Consider the following 23,029-nt stretch of genomic DNA (forward strand, 5'->3'; position numbering starts at 1 on the left):
GGTCTCATCATTCGTGTGTTCGTAACTGTCGATTGTTTTGTTTACCTGTGACGATTTACATGTGAGGAAAATGACTTGCTGTTGCTGATTCTGTCTGCAAGTCTGTTTTTCAGGCTCTCTCTGGACGTCTGTTTCTTCTTCTAGGTATCTATATTCTTCTCTGTGTGTCTCACTATCGTCTCTGTTTCAGTGCGTGTATGGGGGCGGGGAAGGGTTGGGGGGGGGGGGTAGTGCGTGTGTGTGTTGGTATGTGAGTGTCTCTCCCTCTTCCTCTCTCTCTCTCTCTCTCTCTCTCTCTCTCTCTCTTTCTCTCTCTTCCTCTCTCTCTCTCTTTCCCTCTCTCTTTTTATCTTTCTTTATGTATATCCCACTGTCCCTTCACTACCCCCTCTCTCTCTCTCTCTCTCTCTCTCTCTCTCCCACACACACTCTCTCTCTCTCTCTCTCTCTCTCTCTCTCTCTCTATTCCCCCTATCTCTCCATCTCTGTCTCTGTTTCTTTTTATCTCTCTATCCACTCCTCTCTCTCTCACGCTATTTTGTTTCCTCTTGCATTATGATAGCTGTTGTTTCAGGTCCTGGGTTATTTGCCTCTTCTTCACTGTGATTCTGCAAATCCACATGTCCCACGTTGAGTGTCGTCATGGCAAAATGAAATAAAAGTGAAATGTCATATGTGTTGTATTTGTACTTGTTTTCACTGCTGAGAGAAAGACAGCGAGAGGGAGAGGGAGAAAGAGAAGGGGAGAGATTGAGAGAGAGAGAGAGAGAGAGAGAGAGAGAGAGAGAGAGAGAGAGAGAGAGAGAGAGAGAGTCACATTATGTCTGTTCAAATCTGTCTTTCTTTTTGCTTTTAGAATACCTGACATTCTGTCTGTCTGTCTGTTCATCTCTCCTGACTTTCGGTCTGCCTGTCTGTATGTCTTTCTGACACACATACACACACACACACACACACACACACACACACACACACACACACACACACAGTGACACACACACACACAGGCATACACACACACACACTCACACATACACACACAAACACACATACACACACACACACACACACACACACATACACTCACACCCACCACTCACACTCACACACACACACACACACGCGCGCGCGCACAAACACTTATATACACACACACACACACACACACACACACACACACACACACACACACACACACACACACACACACACACACACCACACCGACTGGCACATTTAAAAATGCATTATGAAAATCAAACAATGATGAATATTATCACAGAATTATTTACTTGTTTCCAAGAGAAACAGCATGTAGAGTTCTTTGAAGGAAGTTTCACTGAATTGCATTTTAATTAAATCAGGAATGGATCGGGAGTTCCACAATAAGGCTTGATTTGTAAAGAGAGAGAGAGAGAGAGAGAGAGAGAGAGAGAGAGAGAGAGAGAGAGAGAGAGAGAGAGAGAGAGAGAGAGAGAGAGAGAGAGAGAGAGAGAGAGAGAGGGAGAGAGGGAGAGAAACAGGCGGGCAAATATGAAGTCACCAAAAAGCCCCATCAAAAATCGGACCGGCAAAAGGGGAAAAATGTGTACACGGCCATCATGTTTTTCTGAAAAATCCGTTCGTACTTTTTGAGAAATGACGGTTTGCACACACACACGTACACATACACACGGTACCAGATAGGGAGATGAACTGACCTCATCCTCCGCCCTCGATCGCTAAATCATTCAGTTAAGTAGTTCGTTAAAATTAATATTAAAAGTCCTACGGTTTTGAGCCATTAAGGACTTGAGTGTTTGTCCGCTTTCAAAAAGAGGAAAGAAAGAAACAAAAAATAAGGAGAGGAGGGCAGGGGGTGGGGTTGAGTTGATAATGCTCTGTGGAATTTGTTAAAATGAAAAGTAGTTAAGATGTTTCTTGGTAAGAATTATAAGTCTGTATTCTATATCTTGAATAACGGGTTTGTAAAATGATTTTTTTTTTTTAATTCAAATCGAGTTAAAAAGTGGAACCTTTCAGGATCACCAATAAAACCAAATAGATGAGCAAGTAAGAGGAACACGAACAATAAATCTCAAAACTTTTTACAAATAAAAGGATTAAGATGTAAGCCACGAAGGCCGTGGTAATAAAAACAATATGTACAGTTTGGCGACTAGTGGGCCTTGGGTGAGGATATGTTGTCTAGAGGGTAGTCGCTAGAATCAGGAGGGATGGCGGGAGCCACTCGACCTCAAACTGAAACACGCTGATGTGATAATCTGGGCTTAGTTATACCCACAGCCCCATGTCCGAGTCCCTGACCAGTCGGCACAGCAGCAAGCTGTGTGACCAGCCTAGAGAACTGCTACTGCGCAAATAATCCTGGGGACTCAGACCATGGAGCTGCATATGGTCATATAAGGTTTTAAAGGTAATTCTATTTGTAGCGCATGGAGCGAAAATGTGTTGAAATGAATAGGGTTCTCCACAATGGCAGGACTTGTTAAAGATATGGAAGCGGCAGCCGCCAGCACGGAGGCGTCTGAAGATAGTGAGGAGGTTTGTTGGGAGATCGGGGTGTAGATCGTTCATATCAATGGGTTGATAGGACAGAGATGTTACGTACTGACTTCGAATGAGTTTACGGATTTTACTGTAGAACTCGGTTACTGAGTAGCCGATGTTAGTGTTAGCTGGGCTAGATTCTGCCGCTTCTTTGGCAGCGACATCCGCCAGTTCATTTCCCCGGACCCCTACGTGAGAGGGGACCCAGAGAAATGATACGGATGTGCCGGATGAGATTAACTGGTGACATATAAAGAGGATTTCTCTTTGTAGCTCTGCCCGATTTGATGTATTTCGATGCAGAGCTTGTAATGAAGAGCGCGAGTCAGGGCAGAAAACTACCGCACGCGGTGTGACTGGGAGGTCATTAATAAAAGTGCATGCCATGAGCAAGGCAAATAGCTCGGCTGAGAATATGGAGATGTCTTTATTAAGAGTATATTTCCTTGAGATTTTGAGATCTGGGATCACAAAGGCGCAGCCAACGCTGCCGTCTGCAAATTTGGATCCGTCAGTAAAGACTTTTAAATGCTCCGAGAATTTGTAGTTTAGGGTTTCTTTTGTAACAGTAGCTAGGTAGACGGGGTTATCCTTTTTGGTAGTATTATCTTCACTGTCGTATATGATAGTAGGGGTTTCCTCAAGCCAAGGCGGGTAGGAGGGCGGGGGGACCCTGGCCAGCTCACTGACCTTCACCCCGCTATCGGCTAGAATGCGGTTTACTGTGAGCGAGTTTTAGCGTCAACTGAGGTGACTCGAGTCGAACCGGAGGTCGCAAAAACTCGGTCCGGTACGACTGGAGTGACGTCACCGGTTAACCAACTTTCAACCTTGCTTCCTGCGTAGGGTCTCTCCAGTTCCAAGATGGCTGCCAAGGCGAGGTGAGAAACTTCTGCAAATATTTTTTGACAAAGTTACGGATTGTGAGAAGACATTTGTTGTAAATCACTTAGCCTTTCAAAAATTAAGGATACTGGGTTGGATACTGTCTTGGTTTTGGGAAGAAATGAGGTCAACAGGAGTTTGGGTGCGATTTCGGCTCAAATGTACTTTAGCGCCCTGAACTTTTACCCGGCTGTTTTGCGCTCGATTTTCACGCTCACTTCTTCATTGACGTTCGAATCGATAGTTCGATGTTTTGGCATTACATTCACATCAACAATAAAACAGTACTGCTTGTTCATCATCGTCGTCCATCAACTCTCCACAACAGTAAATCCGTAACGCGCTTGTCGCCATCTTGTTGCAAGGGACGCGACTGGACACAACCCAACAGCGTTTCCGCGAAGAAAAAAACCAGACATGCGCAGTGACCCTACCATAGCTCAACCCTGTTCCTCGCGAAAACTCGCTCAGTGTCGGATAAGGGTAGCGTTTTGGCCAAGAGTTGAGTGCTATGTTTGGTGTTGGCCTCATAATTTTGGTGCTGAGGAAAAAAGTCAGTCAGGACCTCGCAGGCAGAGTTCTCTACCGCGTGGGCTCTGACAGCATACTGAGCTGAACGGAGTTTTATCTCATCCACAAGGGGCAGCCACCCACACTCGCTGTAGACTCGACTCTTACTCGCTTGTTGGGAGAGTCCCAGAGCTATTTTGAGCGCCCTGCACTCTATAATAGCCAGTTTTTTCATGAGCGCCGGGCTCGTCGCGAAATAAGCTTCGCACTCGTATCAGTTAAGTATTGAATTAGAAGTTATGTAAATAGCTAAATGAACAGCCGCCAGGCTGGGTGTTTTCTGTGCACAGTAGGAAGTCAGTTCAATTTCGCCGTATTCATCTTCAGTCACGTTTTGGCTTTTTGAGAAATTAATTCACACAAAATTCAGGATGTGGATTTATTTGTATGTGACCAAGTGGGGGGATGGTCTTATATATATCCCATGTAAAAACCTGGCCACATCTACAGCATTAATAGCACCAGCAGCGCGCGCTCTCAGTGCAGATTGCCGGTGTGACGTTTTCATCTTTCGCCGCGTGTTGATATTTCGCTTCTCGGCCTCGTTGATCTAGTATAAACTCTACACTGAACAAAAAACACACCCTTCGATAGTACTGATGAGCGACCTTGTGTACCTTACATTCATGGGGCCAAATTTGTCCAACCAATTACACATTAACATGCTTCCATTTGAAACTTCGAGATCTTCATCGGGGACTTTGACGCCCGACCAAAGGTAATTATTTAACTTAGAAATTTGATTCATCCTAAAATGTTTTCCTTCTTACTCAAGGGACGTAACCACTCAGTACACGTTTTCGAAGAATTCGATTTTGGGGGTGAAATCTATTAAATTTTACCACCAATTTTCTTCACATGCAAGAAACTGACATGCTTTTCGTCCATATATAATTTCACTTCTTAATTTTACCAGAAAACAACGATGAAATCGTGACACCGGGGTTATCCCAGTCAGAGACTATAGAGTATACAGACTGTATACTCTATAGTCTCTGTCCCAGTGGATACTTTGAGTAAACTCATTTTGTTTAATTATTTTTACAGCAAAATCGTCCTCAGTCGTTCCATTTTTACAGAAAGTTCATACTTTTTTCATCATCAACTCTCACAGTAATCAGACATGATGAACACAAATCCAGAATTATCACTGTCCAGTCTGCTAGTCTGCTAGTGACGTCATCAATTGTGTGTGTGTATAGAGTCCTTTATTTTTGTGTGGTGGAGAGTTGGACGAAGGGGCGTCACTCACGACAGCTTCCGCCTAGAGCAGACTGCAGTCCTTGACGAAAGAGAAAGGCAAAGTAAGCGTGGAAAATGAACTGCATACCAACATGCGCAACAGCTCTTTTGCGACATTCTGTGCAGCGGTCATGCTGCAGACTTGTGGTAAATATTTCAGAGATATAGTTCGTTATGTTACCTCCTTCAGTCCTTGTCACATTGCCAATGGCGCTTATTGTTGCTTGGATGTTTCGCACAGACTCGATCGTAGCTGATGGCTGATCCACTTTCGTTTCCAGAAACATCAAGATATTACAAATTCCAAACAGATTCTAAATTGTTACTTTTGAGGCTTCACAGTTAAGAGTTGACAGGTCTACTGTTCTGTAGAGTCTTTGTCATGTACACTATGTGTTTATGTACTGATTATGTATCATCAGATTGCGACTGATTATTTCAGATGCGGGTGCCACCTGTTGTGCATACCATTTTCTACAAAAGAAGTCAGCAGCTTGAGACCAGCATGGGTGTGACAGTAACACCATGTATCATGATGATCTCTCCTCTTCAGACTTCCCAGACCAGGGCAATGGCTTGTGATGATTCTCAGTAAGTTTCAAATGTGCTGAATCTTTACCTTTTTTACTTTGTGTCATTTCTGTGTGTGTGTGTGTGTGTGTGTGTGCGCGTGCAAGCTTGCTGGATTGGGTATGTTTCTTTGTCTAGCAGTGTTAGTGCTGGGGTGTTGCGACATGCTTGTCATGTTCACTGCTGACGTAAAACTGTTTTTCATTCACAGCCATACACTTGATTGCACACACACACACGCGCACGCACACACACACACACACACACACGCGCACGCACACACACACACACACACACACACACACACACACACACAAATCAAGCAATTACATTTTTTTTAATGTGGTTATATGATGCTGTGTATGTCAAATACAAATACAGATTTGTGTTAGCAGATGAAAGTTGGAAGTTAAAAATGCTGTCAAATTGTCAGTGGGTAATGTTGGACATGCACTGATAACGCTAAAAGTTGGTCCTGTGACTTGATGTGATACAAGTTGGGCTTCCGGGCTAAAGTATGTGGATGGAATGGAGTACGTAACAACTTTATGTTTCTGCAGTATATCTGAAGGAGAGTACGAGCAAATGGTGGAAGAGACCTTAGATTCACTGGCAGAATACTTTGAGGACCTTCCCGAGACACTCAATCTCCCCGATGACTACGACATCTATTTAGGGGTATGTTAATTCCTTTGCTTTCTTTTATGATTGTCCATGTACCTGACAGTGACAAGACAAAATGTGTAAAGAAGCACATTGATGGCGCTAGTAATTTTTCAAACCGGTACGCACACTCTTTTATGATGCAAATTAACAGCCCAGAAAAAAACGGTAGACTTGTCATTGGAACCAGTAAGACTAAGAGTCCAACTCATAGTACTGGTTTTGTTGTTTTACCAACGAAAAAAAACGGTAGTTCTAAAAATCAACCGGTAGGTCATACCGGTAGTCAATTTTGTTCCGGTATTTTCTCATTTCAACCGGTAAGATACCGGTTTTCAACCGGTAAGATACCGGTTAACGCCAATACTGGAAGCATGCATGTGCTTGTTACATGTGTACATAAAAATGTGTTATGCCCTTTGCTTCGTGTGTCTGTAAGTTCATGCCGAAATCATGTGACAAAGTTACAGAGATCAAGGTTGGTCGTTTGCGACATGAATTGATCCAGATTGTGTGGAATGTCAATGAGTTTTAGAGTACATCAGGAAAAATCTAACAGTTACACACAGGCTTGGATGCTAGTACATGTATCACGTTTCTTTTTGTAGGGCCCAGGCCTTTTCAACTGTACCATTTTGTATGCTTGTGGGACATATTTCATCACAATACTCTCTAACAATGACACTTGACTTCTTTTGAATGTCTTGACATTTTCTGCCTGTGGTATTTCAAGCATTTTTAAGTCTCTCTTGGAACCCCTTGCTCAAAGACTGAAGTGCATCTACTTGGTCTGGAGTAAGGGAGAGGAGAGGAGAGGGAGAGAGAGAGTAATTGAGTGAGGGAGTATATCATACGTTATTTGTACATGTATTTGTGACCAAAATATGGCAGTTTGCACAGATCAACAGTCAGTGTTCCTCCGAGACCGCTGGTGTGGTCGAGGTGAACAACGACTGTTGAGATCTGTGTAAAATGTCATATTTTGGTAAAAAAATACAAATAACATTCATGTATCGATCTCCCGCAGTGGGGCACTGCGGTTATGAAATTAAAAGCCCCTCCTGTTTTTGGAACCGCAGGAGCAGTAGATAGGTTAAGCCTATTTTAACATACTGGAAACTGGTAATCTTCCAGTAGGTATTAATTTAGTTTTACTAAAGCCTGCTGGGACACAAGTAATGGGTTAGTGCATTTGTAAACAGGAATCGCTTGACAAGTGGCCCCCTTCATCCCCCCCTTCCTCGTCCTGATATGGCTCTGCGTAGTCGGCTGGACGTTAAGCAACAAATAAACAAACAAACAAATTCATGTATCGATCGATTTTAATTAAAACTCCCTACGATTGAACACACACAAACATACTGTATCATACACTCTTTTGTAGTCTTGGCTAGCCGCCTACATATAATGAGTTTTTGTCGGACTCTTGACGTCACATGGCTCAAATAAGGGAAATCCAATGTTCAATCGATATATATACAGTATCTGTCAATAGAGGTCTCTGCTGACTAAGCTTCCTTGATTTGAAAAGTCGCCCAATTGCATGTTGTTTCTGTGAGTCCTTTACTGTTTACAGATTTATCAAATGCCTTTTTCCAGGAAGGAGTACTGACACTAAATCTGGGCGGATCTTTGGGCACTTATGTCGTCAACAAACAGACGCCAAACAAACAAATATGGCTCTCTTCACCGACAAGGTAGGCATGCAAATATACCCTTCATTGTGACATTTTGGAAGATAGTAGGTGGTGACTCAGTCGATATAATGATCGTTTACACAAGAATCGTTTACACAAGAAGGATGAATACATTTAAAGTATACAATGGAACGACCATTTTGAACCTCCGAAAATCTTAGAAAATCAGGTCTGATAATTAATGGAGGGTGTCTTAAAATGGAGTTTAAAGGCACAGTAAGCCTCCCGTACACCATCACAGATACTGTCAGCCTTTTACACACAGTACAAACACCCTTTCATTTAAACACTCACCACTTGAGAACATCCTAGGTGCCCTCCGTAAAGAGCGAGGAATTTTCAAAGAATTTATTTTTGCGTGGTTTATCTTACCCCTGAGCCATTGTGAACCCGTGTGATCCAGTTTCCCTTTTTCACAATGCAGTCGTCAGTTAGTAATTTGAATGCAACTCGCTGTGAGCTTATCTGCAATAGCACGTTATTATGTACCTCTGACTATGCACGAAACAAACGGCTGTGGTTCACAAGAACTCTCGCGATGGCTTTTGACTGTTCAGAGGAACAGGCGATAGGTATAAACCGTCGTCTGCTACAAGAACCATGATCTTGCGTGACCCTGCTTCCGGACGTTTCTTTTTTCAAACTTTCAAAACTTTGAATTGTACTGATCTTGTCTTGATGAAAAAAGAATTCTTTTATGATTTTAAGAATGTTTGTGTAACAAGCTGTCAATTTTTTATTTAGATTTTAAAAGTTAGGTCTAGCGCCAAAACGCACCACGGTCCGATTGTCTCTGACACAATCCGCAAAATTAATTCTTTGAAAATTGCTTGCTCTTTACGTAGGGCACCTAGGATGTTCCCGTTTGGTGAGCGTTCAAATGGAAGGGTGTTTGTACTGTGTGTAAAAGCCTGACAGTATCTGTGATGGTTTACGGGAGGCGCACTGTGCCTTTAAATTTCAGACATTTTAAACAGAAAATCTGAATAGGCAAGATGTTAAGAGTGGGTTAAAGTCTTTAATTGTGAGGGCTTAAATGGGGTGTTTCACTGTGGCGGCCATATCTCTGATTAACCCTTTGCCTGGGGCGGGGTTGTAGCTCAGTCGGTAGTGCGCTGGATTTGTATCCAGTTGGCCGCTATCAGCGTGAGTTCGTCCCCACGTTCGGCGAGAGATTTATTTCTCAGAGTCAACTTTGTATGCAGACTCTCCTCGGTGTCCGAACACCCCCGTGTGTACACGCAAGCACAAGACCAAGTGCGCACGAAAAAGATCTTGTAATCCATGTCAGAGTTCGGTGGGTTATAGAAACACGAAAATACCCAGCATGCTTCCTCCGAAAGCGGCGTATGGCTGCCTAAATGGAGGGGTAAAAACGGTCATACACGTAAAAGCCGTGGGAGTTTCAGCCCATGAACGAACAAACAAACAAACAAACCCTTTGCCTCCCTCACAGAATGTCGCTCACTTAATCAGTTAATGCAGTTCTCATGACATGGGGAGTAACTCCATCCATTCCAACTTTTACAAATTGTAGCAAAGTAACCACAGGGACTTTCCAAAACCGAAAACACTCAAACTTTACATAAAGCAGGAAGAAACGAAAACAGGTATGCATCATATTGCATTATAGGTAATATGAAAGTGAATATAGGCATCTTTTTGTAAAAAGGTGTTTTTGAGTGTTGCAGGATCTACATATGGGTTTTCTAGCGGGCAATATTGGGTGCTCTGTTGAAGCAGGAGAGACAGAACACCATGGTTTATCTGTGCACCTTGTCAAACTCATAGTTAATATTGTTTCAGAAGTGTGTAAGGTGTATGCATGGCAAGTTTTAATATCGAAGATCCATGATAATGCAAAGTTAATGGTCAGTGATCACATATGTAATACGATTCCTGTTCAATCTAGCTGTTACAGAAAGTGAGAGATTGTTCACCGGTGTCAGAAAATAAACAAGTCGTGTAAGGCGAAATTACAACATTTAGTCAAGCTGTCGAACTAACAGAATGAAACTGAACTCACTGCATTTTTACAGCAAGAGCGTATACTCGTAGCATCGTCAGTCCACCGCTCGATGCACAGGCAGTGAAATTGACAAGAAGAGCGGGGTAGTAGTTGCGCTGAGAAGGATAGCACGCTTTTCTTTATCTCTATTCTTTTAAACTTTCTGAGCGTGTTTTTAATCCAAACATATCACATCTATATGTTTTGGGAATCAGGAACCCACAAGGAATAAGATAAAATTGTTTTTAAATCGATTTCGGAAATTTTATTCTAATAATAATTTTTATATTTTTAATTTTCAGAGCTTGTTTTTAATCCGAATATAACATATTTATATGTTTTTGGAATCAGAAAAAGATGAAGAATAAGATAAACGTAAATTTGGATCGTTTTATAAAAACAATTTTTTTTTTACAATTTTCAGATCTTTAATGACCAAAGTCATTAATTAATTTTTAAGCCATCAAACTGAAATGCAATACCAAAGTCCGGCCTTTGTCGAAGATTGCTTGGCCAAAATTTCAATCAATTTGATTGAAAAATGAGGGTGTGACAGTGCCGCCTCAACTTTTACAAAAAGCCGGATATGACGTCATCAAAGACATTTATCGAAAAAAAGAAAAAAACGTCCGGGGATATCATTCCCAGGAACTCTCATGTCAAATTTCATAAAGATCGGTCCAGCAGTTTAGTCTGAATCGCTCTACACACACACACACACACACACACATAGACCCTCGTCTCGATTCCCCCTCTATGTTAAAACATTTCGTCAAAACTTGACTAAATGTAAAAATACTATATAGAACATAGATGAAGTAATAAATTAATAAATCGGTAACATTTTGGCTGTTGATAATTTAACAAATATTTGTTATGTTTTCAGCGGGCCTAAGCGGTATGACTACAGAGACAAATGCTGGATCTACTCTCGAGAAAATGAAGGCCTGCACACTTTGCTGGAGAGAGAATTGTCAGAAGCATTGAAGACCTCAATAGACCTTTCCTCCTGTGCATTCTACAGCTGACCTGCTTCTGCATATTGACATTGACATACATCTAACTGGAGATCCCTGATATTGATTACCTTTAAAATAATTTGCTGAATTGACCTTTGTAGTAAACTTATGACAATCTTTTTTGTCTCCACTAAGATTATGGAACTGAAGATATGTGTTTTAGGGATTCTTGTAGTTTTGGAATAAGTGATAATAATAGTGTAACTACAGGGATAAGAAAAATAATCAAGGCGGCAAAGCGTGGCTCCCATGTACATATTTTCAAAAGAAAAGGGTATCATATTAAGCTCACGCTGCATGACATACAATAGAGTTATATCCGGAAAATGTCTGTAATGAACATGCCACTGTGTCATTGTGAAAGCGTAGTACTGCAAAGACTACAAGACAATTAAGAGATTCAAAGATGGCGGATTTATGATTTACAGCATTTTACAAGTATACATTTTTTTTAATGTATACTCTAGGGTGGGTGGAGCCATTTTGTGAACATTGATTTCTAAGGTATAAGTACATCACAGCAGTGCCTGCTGGCAGGACCCGCCATTACTTTAAATCTAGTGGCGGTCGATCTTCCTGAGATTAGTTTTATACTTTGAGTGAGACCTATATATGTGTAATCCCTTGCCAAGTGTGTGTGGTAAATAAATAAGTTAGCCAAAAAGAACGGATTATGCTGATACTTGTTTCCAGCACGAAATTAAAACTTAACTCTACTGCTATTGACTTCACTGTGTTTTTCTGGTAAGAGTTGCCTTGAAGCAATGAATGTGATAGAAAAGGAAGAGTTACATCCCTTTAACCATGGCAGGTTTGGGTTGACACAGTTCACTCATCTTGCACACAGCTGTATATATACTCGCCCTTGCTAGTGATTGGCCCCTCGAATGTTTGTACGAGTAAAAAAAACCAAGGTGTTCACTCTTTTACAACAGATACAAACCCGACAGAGATATTTTGAAAAATCGTCTACTATAATTGCCAGAGGGGAAAAAAACAGTCATTCGAAATACCAACAGTTATATGTGATCTGTTGTCGCTTTCATTTTCGGTATTTATAAATTTGTATTCATTACAATATTACCAGAAATATCTAGTAAACGCAATCCCTGAGTTGGTCGTTGTAGTACTGCAAGTGAGTCACATAATCTGTTATTTACAGTTCATCTGTCATCTTGAAAATAGATGTACCAACATTTACTTTTCACAATATATGCACGAAGGTGTGTGTCACTGGAATGGATTGAATCCTTGTTCACGGATGACCTTCAGGGGTTCGAAGACAGTGTCCAAGGGCAGGAAGGTATCCCAGTCAACCCACTCCCAACCTGAAAGTGAAATAAAGACACTGAAAAATGGCCGACAATATTTGTTATGACTCGGCTGACATGAAAGCATGCAGCAGTGTTCTCAAGAAAGGGGCCGTTACACAGTTCAAAATGTTTACATAAGGTCATGCAAATCACTTCATTAGTTCAACTGTTAGTTGTAGTTCAGAATTGGATATAATATTATAGACAACAACAGTAAGTCGGAGTTGTGGAACCAGTTACCTAGTACCCGAGCAAAGAAGAAGCATAGAATGAGCAAATGATTTTCAACTTAAGACTGCTAGCTACGCTTAACTCTCACTGTTGTTAAGAAATCTAAAAACAAATGGACTGCCAACGTTCCAAAATTAAGAATAAAAAAAAACAAGAAAGGTATGTCATTGGAATGTTTGGTTATTCAACTATTAAATCATTTTTAATTAGTTTCAAGATCATTTTTTTTGTAAATAGTGTTTGTCTGTGCACTTAAAAGACCGCTGGGTCGATACATTTGTGAACGTAACGTTTTGTCTTGTCAATAATTAAACGTTCCAACAACAATTACCTTTCTTCTTGTTTTATTCTCACTGTTGTTGTCAATATTAGAGGGCTTATTTCAATTTGTTTATTAGATCTTACCATTTGTTCACTTCATTGAGTAAAGATAAAATGTAATTTGCAAAGAATATCCATTTAATTGTCGTTAAAGACTAGGGTGATCAGTAAATGCATTTTAATACATGTATGTATACTATAAAAAATAAAAACAAGTGAATATTTTTCAGACTTGCTGCATGCATGTGATCACACAGGAGCACTTCAAAACGTCAAGATCACTGGTAGTTTCTTTAGTGTATATATATACTGTACCAGCTTTTCGGTCATGAGAATGTGTAAACAGTGGAACCAAACTTTTAAGACCCCCCCCCAATTAAAGACTTCCTCCTTTTAAAAAAACCTTGCTTTTTCAGATTTTCTGTTCATAAGCTCTGTAAATTTACCTCCATTTTAAGACTGATCCCATAAGGGGGATTTCACTGTACTGTAATAATGTTGGCATGCTATTTTAATGTTGTAGTGTTTCCTTTGTCTCTATGTTACATGTATCACCACTGCAATTTCTCCATGCGAGATAATAAAGTTAATTTGATTTGATTTGATTTGACTTGATTTGATAGTGAAGATGCCCCAGTCAAAGCCACCCACCATCACACTTGTCAGGCTCCACGTTGATGGGTTCAGACCCGTGCTGGGTGTCTACATGGCCTTGCACGAAGAACTCAACGTAGTGGTAGTTCTCATCCGGAATGACCACGTTCAGAACAGCAGAGAATCGAGTTCCCGTCATTCGCAGTCCGGTCTCCTCCTCCACCTCCCTCTCACCACATTCCACCCAACTCTCACTGCAAGAGAGATGAAAGCATAATTATTATAATATGATGCATACATACATGAATGCTGCAGGCCGCATATACATGGCGCACAGACACAGGCACAACGTGGGGCATGCATCACATGCTTATCTACTGAAAAAAATGGTGAAATTACACCTGTTCTTATATACTCTTAGAGCTTAGCCAACAGGTTAATTAAATATTCACTTCTTCAGTTCTTGTGATAAAATGTTATAATAACAAAGAAGGCACCTTATGTATAACCCAGTGCATGAAGCACAAGAATCACCTTTGCAGGCATTTCATCCATTTCATCTTTTAAGTCCAATTTGAAAACTCACTTGTTCCAACACTACGGATAGTTCCTTAGTATAGAGTCTGGGGATGTGAGATGTGCATGATGTGTTGTTTGAATCTGACAGTGATTGTATGATTTTTGTATACATGTATTGTTGTCCCGCACTTTGAACTTTTGATAAGGCGCTTTATAAATGCCCGTTATTATTATTATTATTATAAAGCCAGTCAAACAGGATTGCGATTTTAGAGCTAAGATAATAGAGAACAAGAATTTAATCCGCCATGTAGCACATAGCCCTATAATAACTGTCATGGGTACTACTGCGTCACCCTAGCTGTCACACTAATATTACAAACTTCTGGTGTGGGTGTGTCAATCTGTCTGTACAATCTGTTGCATATACTGATATAGTATTACTATCTCTCTATTTTACTTTTAGTTCACAAAGTTCTTATCATACATACAATACATTACAGATATTATACTCAAATACTGCATGTAGCTCTTTTCAAAAAAATCACAAGTTACCCAAATTCTTGATGACCACCGGGTAGTCCATACTTTCCTTCTCCACTGGAACTTTTCCTCTTTCCCACCAGAACACAATGTGGATGACAGTCACTCAGAACGAACACACCAACACCAACCTTGGGTCGCTCTCTCTGCATACTTACACATGCAGCATGGTTCTTTGTCACCATAATAGGGCAGTTTTGCGGGGCAGACGTCACAATGTGTTTCATTGTCACACTGTCATGGGTGCAGGATACAACCCCTACACTAGCGTTTGGTTGGGCTTTAATCATGTCTCCTGAGGAATTCACTTGTAGATCTTGTGTTTTTAAATCCTGTGGATGGTAGTCCGCAGTAACAGATTCCATTTGTGTATTAGTCACCTCCGTGTTTCACTTGTGTGGAAGAATTTCTCAAAGAATTTTCTCTCCTTCTGTCGCATATGTAATATATGAGCCCTGTTCTGGCTGCAAAGATATGATGCATAATTAGATCACAGGCATTGATTACATGCAGGAAAATTTCCGAAAGAAGATAAGATAAGAATTAATATCCATTTTCTTTGTACATAAATATTGAATTGTCTGTGTCTTGAAAGATCAAGATGTACGGTTGCAATGGAAAACATTGCACAACATTTATCCCACAAAAACAGAATTTTATATCAAATGAAAGATAGGTTAGGCAAGTTCTTTATTGTACAAACTGTGAATTTGTTACTGTGTGTTTGGTTGCAGGCTAATTGCCCCCCGGACAACTGCAACCCCAGGACAATTCCCCCCCCCCCCCCTTCCGAATAACATGCATACAAGCACGTTCACACACACACACACATGCACAATGCATGATTATAGCTGTTCTCTTCTGCCATCTATTTTGTTACCCTTTTTTGCTGCAGTTCACCAGAGAGGAAAAAAACATGTGCAAAATTGGTATACATATATATATATATATATATATGTCGTGCCGAATTCACGGAATTGCCGACTTCGCGGAATCGGCAACATTTTTGCCCATTTCGCGTAATCGGCAAAACGCTGCCCATTACGCGAAATCGGCAGCGTTTTGCCGAAAACGCGTAAAGGCGTCTAAAATTTGCCCATTTTGAGAAATCAGCAGCCACTTTTTGGTTTTAAAGTTCTCAAATGCCTGAGATATCATCACACTTAGACAACTAGATACTCGAATGAATAGATATTGCAATAATCGATCAGTTATGGCAAGTTATTGCAAAAAATGTAGTTTTCGTGCATTTTCGGAGTCATGCTCGACACAGACTAACATAGACCATACAAAACATAGTAGGGAGGTAAAACAATGTTCTGGTGACACAAAAAGTAACAGACTGGCTGTCGCTTTTGCGAAATGGGCAAATTTTAGAGGCCTTTCCGCATTTTCGGCAAAACGCTGCCGATTTCACGTAATGGGCAGCGTTTTGCCGATTACGCGAAATGGGCAAACATGTTGCCGATTCCGCGAATTCGGCAATTCCGTGAATTCGGCACGACATATATATGTATAGCTGTTAACAATCAAAGTGAGAAGTATTCTTACTGAATACTTAGTCAAATGTTCAAAGTTAAAATCTTGTGAACACTGTGTGTGTGTGTGTTATTGTTAATGAGTGTATGTTCTGTTAGTGTTAATGTGTGTGTCTGTCATGGTATCTACAAGAAAATGCAAAAACGTAATATCGACAGAGTTGCTTTCCTTCCTTTCAAATCATGCCTGCGCCCTTATTTTCCTTCTAAACGAAGGGCATTTGCATGTTCAGTTCATTCAGTGACTTCAAAGTTACTTAAAATGATTTGTTATGCCGCTTACATGTTACTTTTGTTAGAACAGGAGGCATAGGCTAAATTGCAGTGGATTCTGAGCTATAAATTTACAACGCTTCAGTTTAACATTAACCGTTAAATAATGAGTGACAGTAGGTAATTATTACAACGAAGTGTGTTAATTAAATGCGAGCCAACGCAATCAACAACACGGCGCACAGCGGATACACACATGAAGTCAACCTTGACCTTTTAGATACCGAAACCGGAAACAAGGGATCTGACTGCGCGACCTCAACTAAAGCATTTACATGTAATATTTTTGTTGTTCCAGTATCTTCATATTATTTTCTCACGTTGCAGCCTGTTTTAAGACATAGAAACGACAAATAAGGGAGTTGTGATGCATATTCGAAGAGCTAGCAAGCGAAAGTGGTGAAAGCACCGGATTCAATAGATGAATAGATCCCCGGCTGCGCCTTCCAGAGTCCGAGTCTGGAGATATGCGCGCGATATAAGACTTCATATAACATTCAGTTTCTCTCTCTCTCTCTCTCTCTCTCTCTCTCTCTCTCTCTCTCTCTCTCTCTCTCTCTCTCTCTCTCTCTCTCTCTCTATTTTTATATTTAGTCAAGTTTTGACTAAATATTTTAACATCGAGGGGGAATCGAAACGAGGGTCGTGGTGTATGTGCGTGTGTGTGTGTGTGCGTGTGTGTGTCTGTGTGTGTGTGTAGAGCGATTCAGACTAAACTACTGGACCGATCTTTATGAAATTTGACACGAGAGTTCCTGGGTATGAAATCCCCGAACGTTTTTTTCATTTTTTTGATAAATGTCTTTGATGACGTCATATCCGGCTTTTCGTGAAAGTTGAGGCGGCACTGTCACGTACGCCCTCATTTTTCAACCAAATTGGTTGAAATTTTGGTCAAGTAATCTTCGACGAAGCCCGGACTTCGGTATTGCATTTCAGCTTGGTGGCTTAAAAATTAATTAATGACTTTGGTCATTAAAAATCTGAAAATTGTAAAAAAAAATAAAAATTTATAAAACGATCCAAATTTACGTTCATCTTATTCTCCATCATTTGCTGATTCCAAAAACATATAAATATGTTATATTCGGATTAAAAACAAGCTCTGAAAATTAAATATATAAAAATTATTATCAAAATTAAATTGTCCAAATCAATTTAAAAACACTTTCATCTTATTCCTTGTTGGTTCCTGATTCCAAAAACATATAGATATGATATGTTTGGATTAAAAACACGCTCAGAAAGTTAAAACAAAGAGAGGTACAGAAAAGCGTGCTATCCTTCTTAGCGCAACTACTACCCCGCTCTTCTTGTCAATTTCACTGCCTTTGCCATGAGCGGTGGAGTGACGATGCTACGAGTATAGAGGGCCCCAAAGGGGGGGTATCATCACGATCACGGGAAGGGAAATTTTCGCTTTCACGATCACAGTTACCTTGATTTTTGTTTTCACGATCACGAACACCTTGACGAATAGAGGATCATAGAGTGAAACAGCTGTGAAAAATGTACGTTGAAAATAAAATGCTTTGCAATAATTCCCATCACGATCACGAAAACAAATGACGATCACGATCACGAGACTTGATTTTTTTGTCATCACGGATCACGGGCAAAGTCCCATCACGATCACAGAAATGGAAATTTCGGCAATCACGGTCACAGAAAGGTCAAAAAACGCCAATCACGATCACGATTTTAAACCCTTTAGGGCCCTCAGTATACGGTCTTGCTGAAAAATGGCATTGCGTTCAGTTTCATTCTGTGAGTTCGACAGCTACTTGACTAAATATTGTATTTTCGCCTTACGCGACTTGTTACATTTGGTCAAGTTTTGACTAAATGTTTTAACGTTGAGGGGGGAATCGAGACGAGGGTCGTGGTGTATGTGCGTCTGTGTGTGTGTGTGTGTGTGTGTACGTGTAGAGCGATTTTTATGAAATTTGACATGAGAGTTCCTGGGTATGAAATCCCCGAACGTTTTTTTCAATTTTTTGATAAATGTCTTTGATATAGATATGATATGTTTGGATTAAAAACACGCTCAGAAAGTTAAAACAAAGAGAGGTACAAACAAGTCGCGTAAGGCGAAAATACAATATTTAGTCAAGTAGCTGTCGAACTCACAGAATGAAACTGAACGCAATGCCATTTTACTCGTAGCATCGTCAGGCCACCGCTCATGGCAAAGGCAGTGAAATTGACAAGAAGAGCGGGGTAGTAGTTGCGCTAAGAAGGATAGCACGCTTTTCTGTACCTCTCTTTGTTTTAATTTTCTGAGCGTGTTTTTAATCCAAACATATCATATCTATATGTTTTTGGAATCAGGAACCGACAAGGAATAAGATGAAAGTGTTTTTAAATTGATTTGGACAATTTAATTTTGATAATAATTTTTATATATTTAATTTTCAGAGCTTGTTTTTAATCCGAATATAACATATTTATATGTTTTTGGAATCAGCAAATGATGAAGAATAAGATAAACGTAAATTTGGATAGTTTTATAAATTTTTATTTTTTTTTACAATTTTCCGATTTTTAATGACCAAAGTCATTAATTAATTTTTAAGCCACCAAGCTGAAATGCAATACCGAACCCCGGGCTTCGTCGAAGATTACTTGACCAAAATTTGAACCAATTTGGTTGAAAAATGAGGGCGTGACAGTGCCGCCTCAACTTTCACGAAAAGCCGGATATGACGTCATCAAAGACATTTATCAAAAAAATGAAAAAAACGTTCGGGGATTTCATACCCAGGAACTCTCATGTCAAATTTCATAAAGATCGGTCCAGTAGTTTAGTCTGAATCGCTCTACACACACACACACACACACGCACGCACACACACACGCACGCACATACACCACGACCCTCGTTTCGATTCCCCCTCGATGTTAAAATATTTAGTCAAAACTTGACTAAATATAAAAAGCGTGCTATCCTTCTTAGCGCAACTACTACCCCGCTCTTCTTGTCAATTTCACTGCCTTTGCCATGAGCGGTGGACTGACGATGCTACGACCGGCACGGTTGGCCTAGTGGTAAGGCGTCCGCCCCGTGATCGGGAGGTCGTGGGTTCGAACCCCGGCCGGGTCATACCTAAGACTTTAAAATTGGCAATCTAGTGGCTGCTCCGCCTGGCGTCCGGCATTATGGGGTTAGTGCTAGGACTGGTTGGTCCGGTGTCAGAATAATGTGACTGGGTGAGACATGAAGCCTGTGCTGCGACTTCTGTCTTGTGTGTGGCGCACGTTAAATGTCAAAGCAGCACCGCCCTGATATGGCCCTTCGTGGTCGGCTGGGCGTTAAGCAAACAAACAAACAAACAAATGACGATGCTACGAGTATACGGTCTTGCTGAAAAATGGCATTGCGTTCAGTTTCATTCTGTGAGTTCGACAGCTACTTGACTAAATGTTGTATTTTCGCCTTACGCGACTTGTTTATGTTTATACTCGACCATTATTTTGATGTTTTACTAGTTTAATACTTCGATGAAATACTGTTCGATCATTTTAGGTATGAAATGATAGCATGTGCTTGTGTAGGCAGGGCCGGATCTGGGGGGGGGGGGGGTTCCTGGGTTCCGGAACCCCCCCCCCCCCCCCCCTGGCCATCCAATGTACCTCTCAGAGAAAAAAAATTGGACTTTTTAAGCTCTTCCCCCAACTCCCTCAGTTTATTTGGTCTTCCAAAACTATTTCAAATTATGAACAACATCAAGTCGACAACGGCCTGCCCTCCCCGTTATAAGTCCATCATCATAGTAATATTCAAAGTAAAGAGTCCTGTCAGACTTAGGCATATATGTCTTTGGGATCAAGTTATTCCACTGAACCACTATGGTAAATGAATACATGAAGTATTTTGTTACTGTTGAAAATGTGTAATTTTGATTCCCAATTGCAAGGAAAGACCAAAAAATGACCTCACAAATGCAACATTTTCTCGGCTTCTGGGAGGCTTTGCCCCCCAGACCCCCCACTGAGCGGGGCGTTGCCCCTCGCGGCCCCACCGGGGCCTGGACGGCCCCTGGACCCCTGCCTTCAGTTGGAACCCCCCCCCCCCCCCCCCTCAAACGAACTTGGTCCGGCCCTGTGTAGGTACTATGTATGGAAAGCCGTTTGGCTCATAACTATTACAGCTGTAATTTAAAATAAATACACCTGTATTTAAAGGCACAGTAAGCCTCCCGTAAACCATCACAGAGCTCCCCGAGCGTCTAAATACAGTACAAGCATACTTCCATTTGAACGCTCACCGAACGGGAACATCCTGGCTGCTTTCTGTCGAGCGTGAGACATTTTCAAAGAATTTATTTTCGTAGACTTGTTCCGTTAACAACAACGGCGCCTCGTTTTTGCGCTAGACCTAACTTTTAAAATCTAAATAATAAATTGACAGCTTGTTACACAAACATTCTTTAATCATAAAAGAATTCGTTTTTCATCAAGACAAGATCAGAACAATTCGAAGTTGTGAAAGTTTAAAAAAAGAAAAGCCCGGAAGCAGGGTCACGCAAGGGTCGTAGCAGACGACGGCCGGTTTATCAGTGCAAATCGCCGTTCCTCTCAACAGTCAAAAGCCATCGCTAGAGTTCTTGTGAACCACAGCCGTTGTTTCGTGCATACAAAAAACGTGCTATTGTAGATAAGCTCACGTCGAGTCGCATTCAAATGACTAACTATGACGACTGCATTGTCAAAAGGGAAAACTGGATCACACGGGTTCACGATGGCTCAGGGGTAAGATAAACCACGCAAAAATAAATTCTTTGAAAATTGTTCGCTCTTTACGGAGGGCACCTAGGATGTTCTCAATTGGTGAGTGTTTAAATGAAATGGTGTTTGTACTGTGTGTAAAAGCCTGACCGTATCTGTGATGGTTTACGGGAGGCTTACTCTGCCTTTAATGATAAATACAGCTGTATTTAATCATAAATACAGCTGTATTTAAAAATAATTACACCTGTATTTAAAAATATATACAGCTGTATTTATTATTAAATACAGGTGTAATTATTTTTAAATACAGCTGCATTTAAAAAGAAATACAGCTGTATTTAAAAATAATTACACCTGTATTTAATAGTAAATACAGCTGTATTTAAAAATAAATACACCTGTAATTATTTTTAGATACAGGTGTAATTATTTTTAAATACAGCTGTATTTATTTTTAAATGCAGCTGCATTTAATAAATGCAGCTGAAACAAATTAGAACTTGAATCGGAAAATGTACGACATGCAAAGCGACAATCTCGTGGAGATACTACTTCCGGTTTGCGCCATCTTCCAAAATAGCGACGCCACTGGATCAGACCCGCCATTGCGTCAATTTGTTGCAGTCTGGTAATGAGCCAGAAGAAGTTTTAAGAAGGTAAGCAACGTTTTGTTTGCTTGTTCATTTGTGACTTAATGGAAGAAACAATGCGTGATCTTTGAAACACGGGTACCGGGTCCCGGTTTGATAACCACTGGCAGTGGGTCTGACTAATTACTACGCGACCACACGCGACCTTGCACTACGGCCTTGCGCGACCTCAAACTAAAGCATGTTCACGTAATATTTTTTATATATATAGTATCTTCACAACAATGTCTGACTTTATACCAATTTTTAAGTCAAAGAAATTAAAAATAACGGAGTTATAATGTATTTTGCGACGAACTATCGAGCTAAAGTGAAATCATCGTGATTCAGCGTCCGACCATGTTCGCATTCGTTTAAGAACGCAGGCTCAACCTCAAACTAAATAATATTCATGTAACATTTTATATATCTAGTATCTTCACAACATGATCATACTTTGAACCGAGTTTTAAGTCAGAGAAGTAAAAACAAAGTTAATTCTGATGCATTTTCAAAGCCTAGCGAGCAAAAGTGCAAACATCGGATGATTTCACTTTAGCTCGATAGCACGTCGCAAAATACATTATAGCTCCGTTATTTTTAATTTCTTTGACTTAAAACTTGGTATAAAGTCAGATAATGTTGTGAAGATACTATATATATAAAAATATTACATGCACCTGCTTTAGTTTGAGGTCGCGCAAGGTAGTGCAAGGTCGCGTGTGGTCGCGTGCGGTCGCGTAGTAATTAGTCAGACCGCTGGCAGTGGCAATCAAAGATGGCGTGTGAGCAACTTTCTGTGTTTTGGAGTTCATTAAATGTTGGGATGAATATATGTCAGGTTTGAGGATGCACATTTCTGTAGGTTCATCTGGGTTGGTTGAAAGTGACGGTCGGCGACGGTCGGCAACGGTCGGCGACGGTCGGCGACGGTCGGCAACGGTCGGCGACGGTCGGCAACGGTCGGCGACGGTCGGCAACGGTCGGCGACGGTCAGCAACTACAAACTTAGGAGAGGGGGTCAAATGGGGAAAACATCACCGAGAAGAGAGAGGGAGAGAGAGAGAGGCTTAGGAGAAGGTGTCAGGTGAGGGAGAAGAAAGAGAGAGATCCAGGGGGCTTAGGAGAGGGGGT

The 23,029-nt window shown here is 40.8% G+C and overlaps 2 protein-coding genes across 3 annotated transcripts; one reads left to right on the forward strand and one right to left on the reverse strand.

Moving 5' to 3' along the window:
- Window positions 1-5,219: 5,219 nt before the first annotated feature.
- On the forward strand, window positions 5,220-11,929 carry LOC138978984 (frataxin, mitochondrial-like). 2 transcript variants are annotated; one of them, XM_070351808.1, is made up of 5 exons: window positions 5,220-5,308; window positions 5,689-5,837; window positions 6,377-6,494; window positions 8,079-8,176; window positions 11,071-11,929. In XM_070351808.1, exons 2-5 carry the CDS (start codon window positions 5,689-5,691, stop codon window positions 11,210-11,212), a joined length of 507 nt encoding a protein of 168 aa, XP_070207909.1. In that variant the 5' UTR covers window positions 5,220-5,308; the 3' UTR covers window positions 11,213-11,929. The 2 variants fall into 2 exon arrangements, with proteins under 2 accessions (XP_070207909.1, XP_070207905.1); XM_070351804.1 differs by having other exon boundaries at window positions 5,230-5,393.
- Window positions 11,930-12,075: 146 nt separating this feature from the next.
- Window positions 12,076-16,742, reverse strand: LOC138978973 (nucleotide triphosphate diphosphatase NUDT15-like). The gene is made up of 4 exons (XM_070351796.1): window positions 16,667-16,742; window positions 14,737-15,188; window positions 13,720-13,916; window positions 12,076-12,531 (listed from the first exon to the last, which is right to left on the reverse strand). Exons 2-4 carry the CDS (start codon window positions 15,087-15,089, stop codon window positions 12,434-12,436), a joined length of 648 nt encoding a protein of 215 aa, XP_070207897.1. The 5' UTR covers window positions 15,090-15,188; window positions 16,667-16,742; the 3' UTR covers window positions 12,076-12,433.
- Window positions 16,743-23,029: the final 6,287 nt, after the last annotated feature.

The sequence above is a fragment of the Littorina saxatilis genome, linkage group LG1, assembly GCF_037325665.1.
Source record: "Littorina saxatilis isolate snail1 linkage group LG1, US_GU_Lsax_2.0, whole genome shotgun sequence".
NCBI classification, from domain to species: domain Eukaryota; kingdom Metazoa; phylum Mollusca; class Gastropoda; order Littorinimorpha; family Littorinidae; genus Littorina; species Littorina saxatilis.

What these genes read in the sequence shown, in the direction of transcription:
- LOC138978984 (XM_070351804.1), top strand. Translation starts at nt 5,322, where the DNA reads ATGAACTGCATACCAACATGCGCAACAGCTCTTTTGCGACATTCTGTG. An exon ending in GGTCATGCTGCAGACTTGTG is followed by an intron (nt 5,394 to 5,688) that starts GTAAATATTTCA and finishes TGATTATTTCAG; the next exon opens with ATGCGGGTGCCACCTGTTGT. An exon ending in ACTACGACATCTATTTAGGG is followed by an intron (nt 6,495 to 8,078) that starts GTATGTTAATTC and finishes GCCTTTTTCCAG; the next exon opens with GAAGGAGTACTGACACTAAA.
- LOC138978973 (XM_070351796.1), bottom strand. Translation starts at nt 15,089, where the DNA reads ATGGAATCTGTTACTGCGGACTACCATCCACAGGATTTAAAAACACAA. An exon ending in GGTGGTCATCAAGAATTTGG is followed by an intron (nt 13,917 to 14,736) that starts GTAACTTGTGAT and finishes TCTCTCTTGCAG; the next exon opens with TGAGAGTTGGGTGGAATGTG. An exon ending in GGAGCCTGACAAGTGTGATG is followed by an intron (nt 12,532 to 13,719) that starts GTGGGTGGCTTT and finishes TTTCACTTTCAG; the next exon opens with GTTGGGAGTGGGTTGACTGG.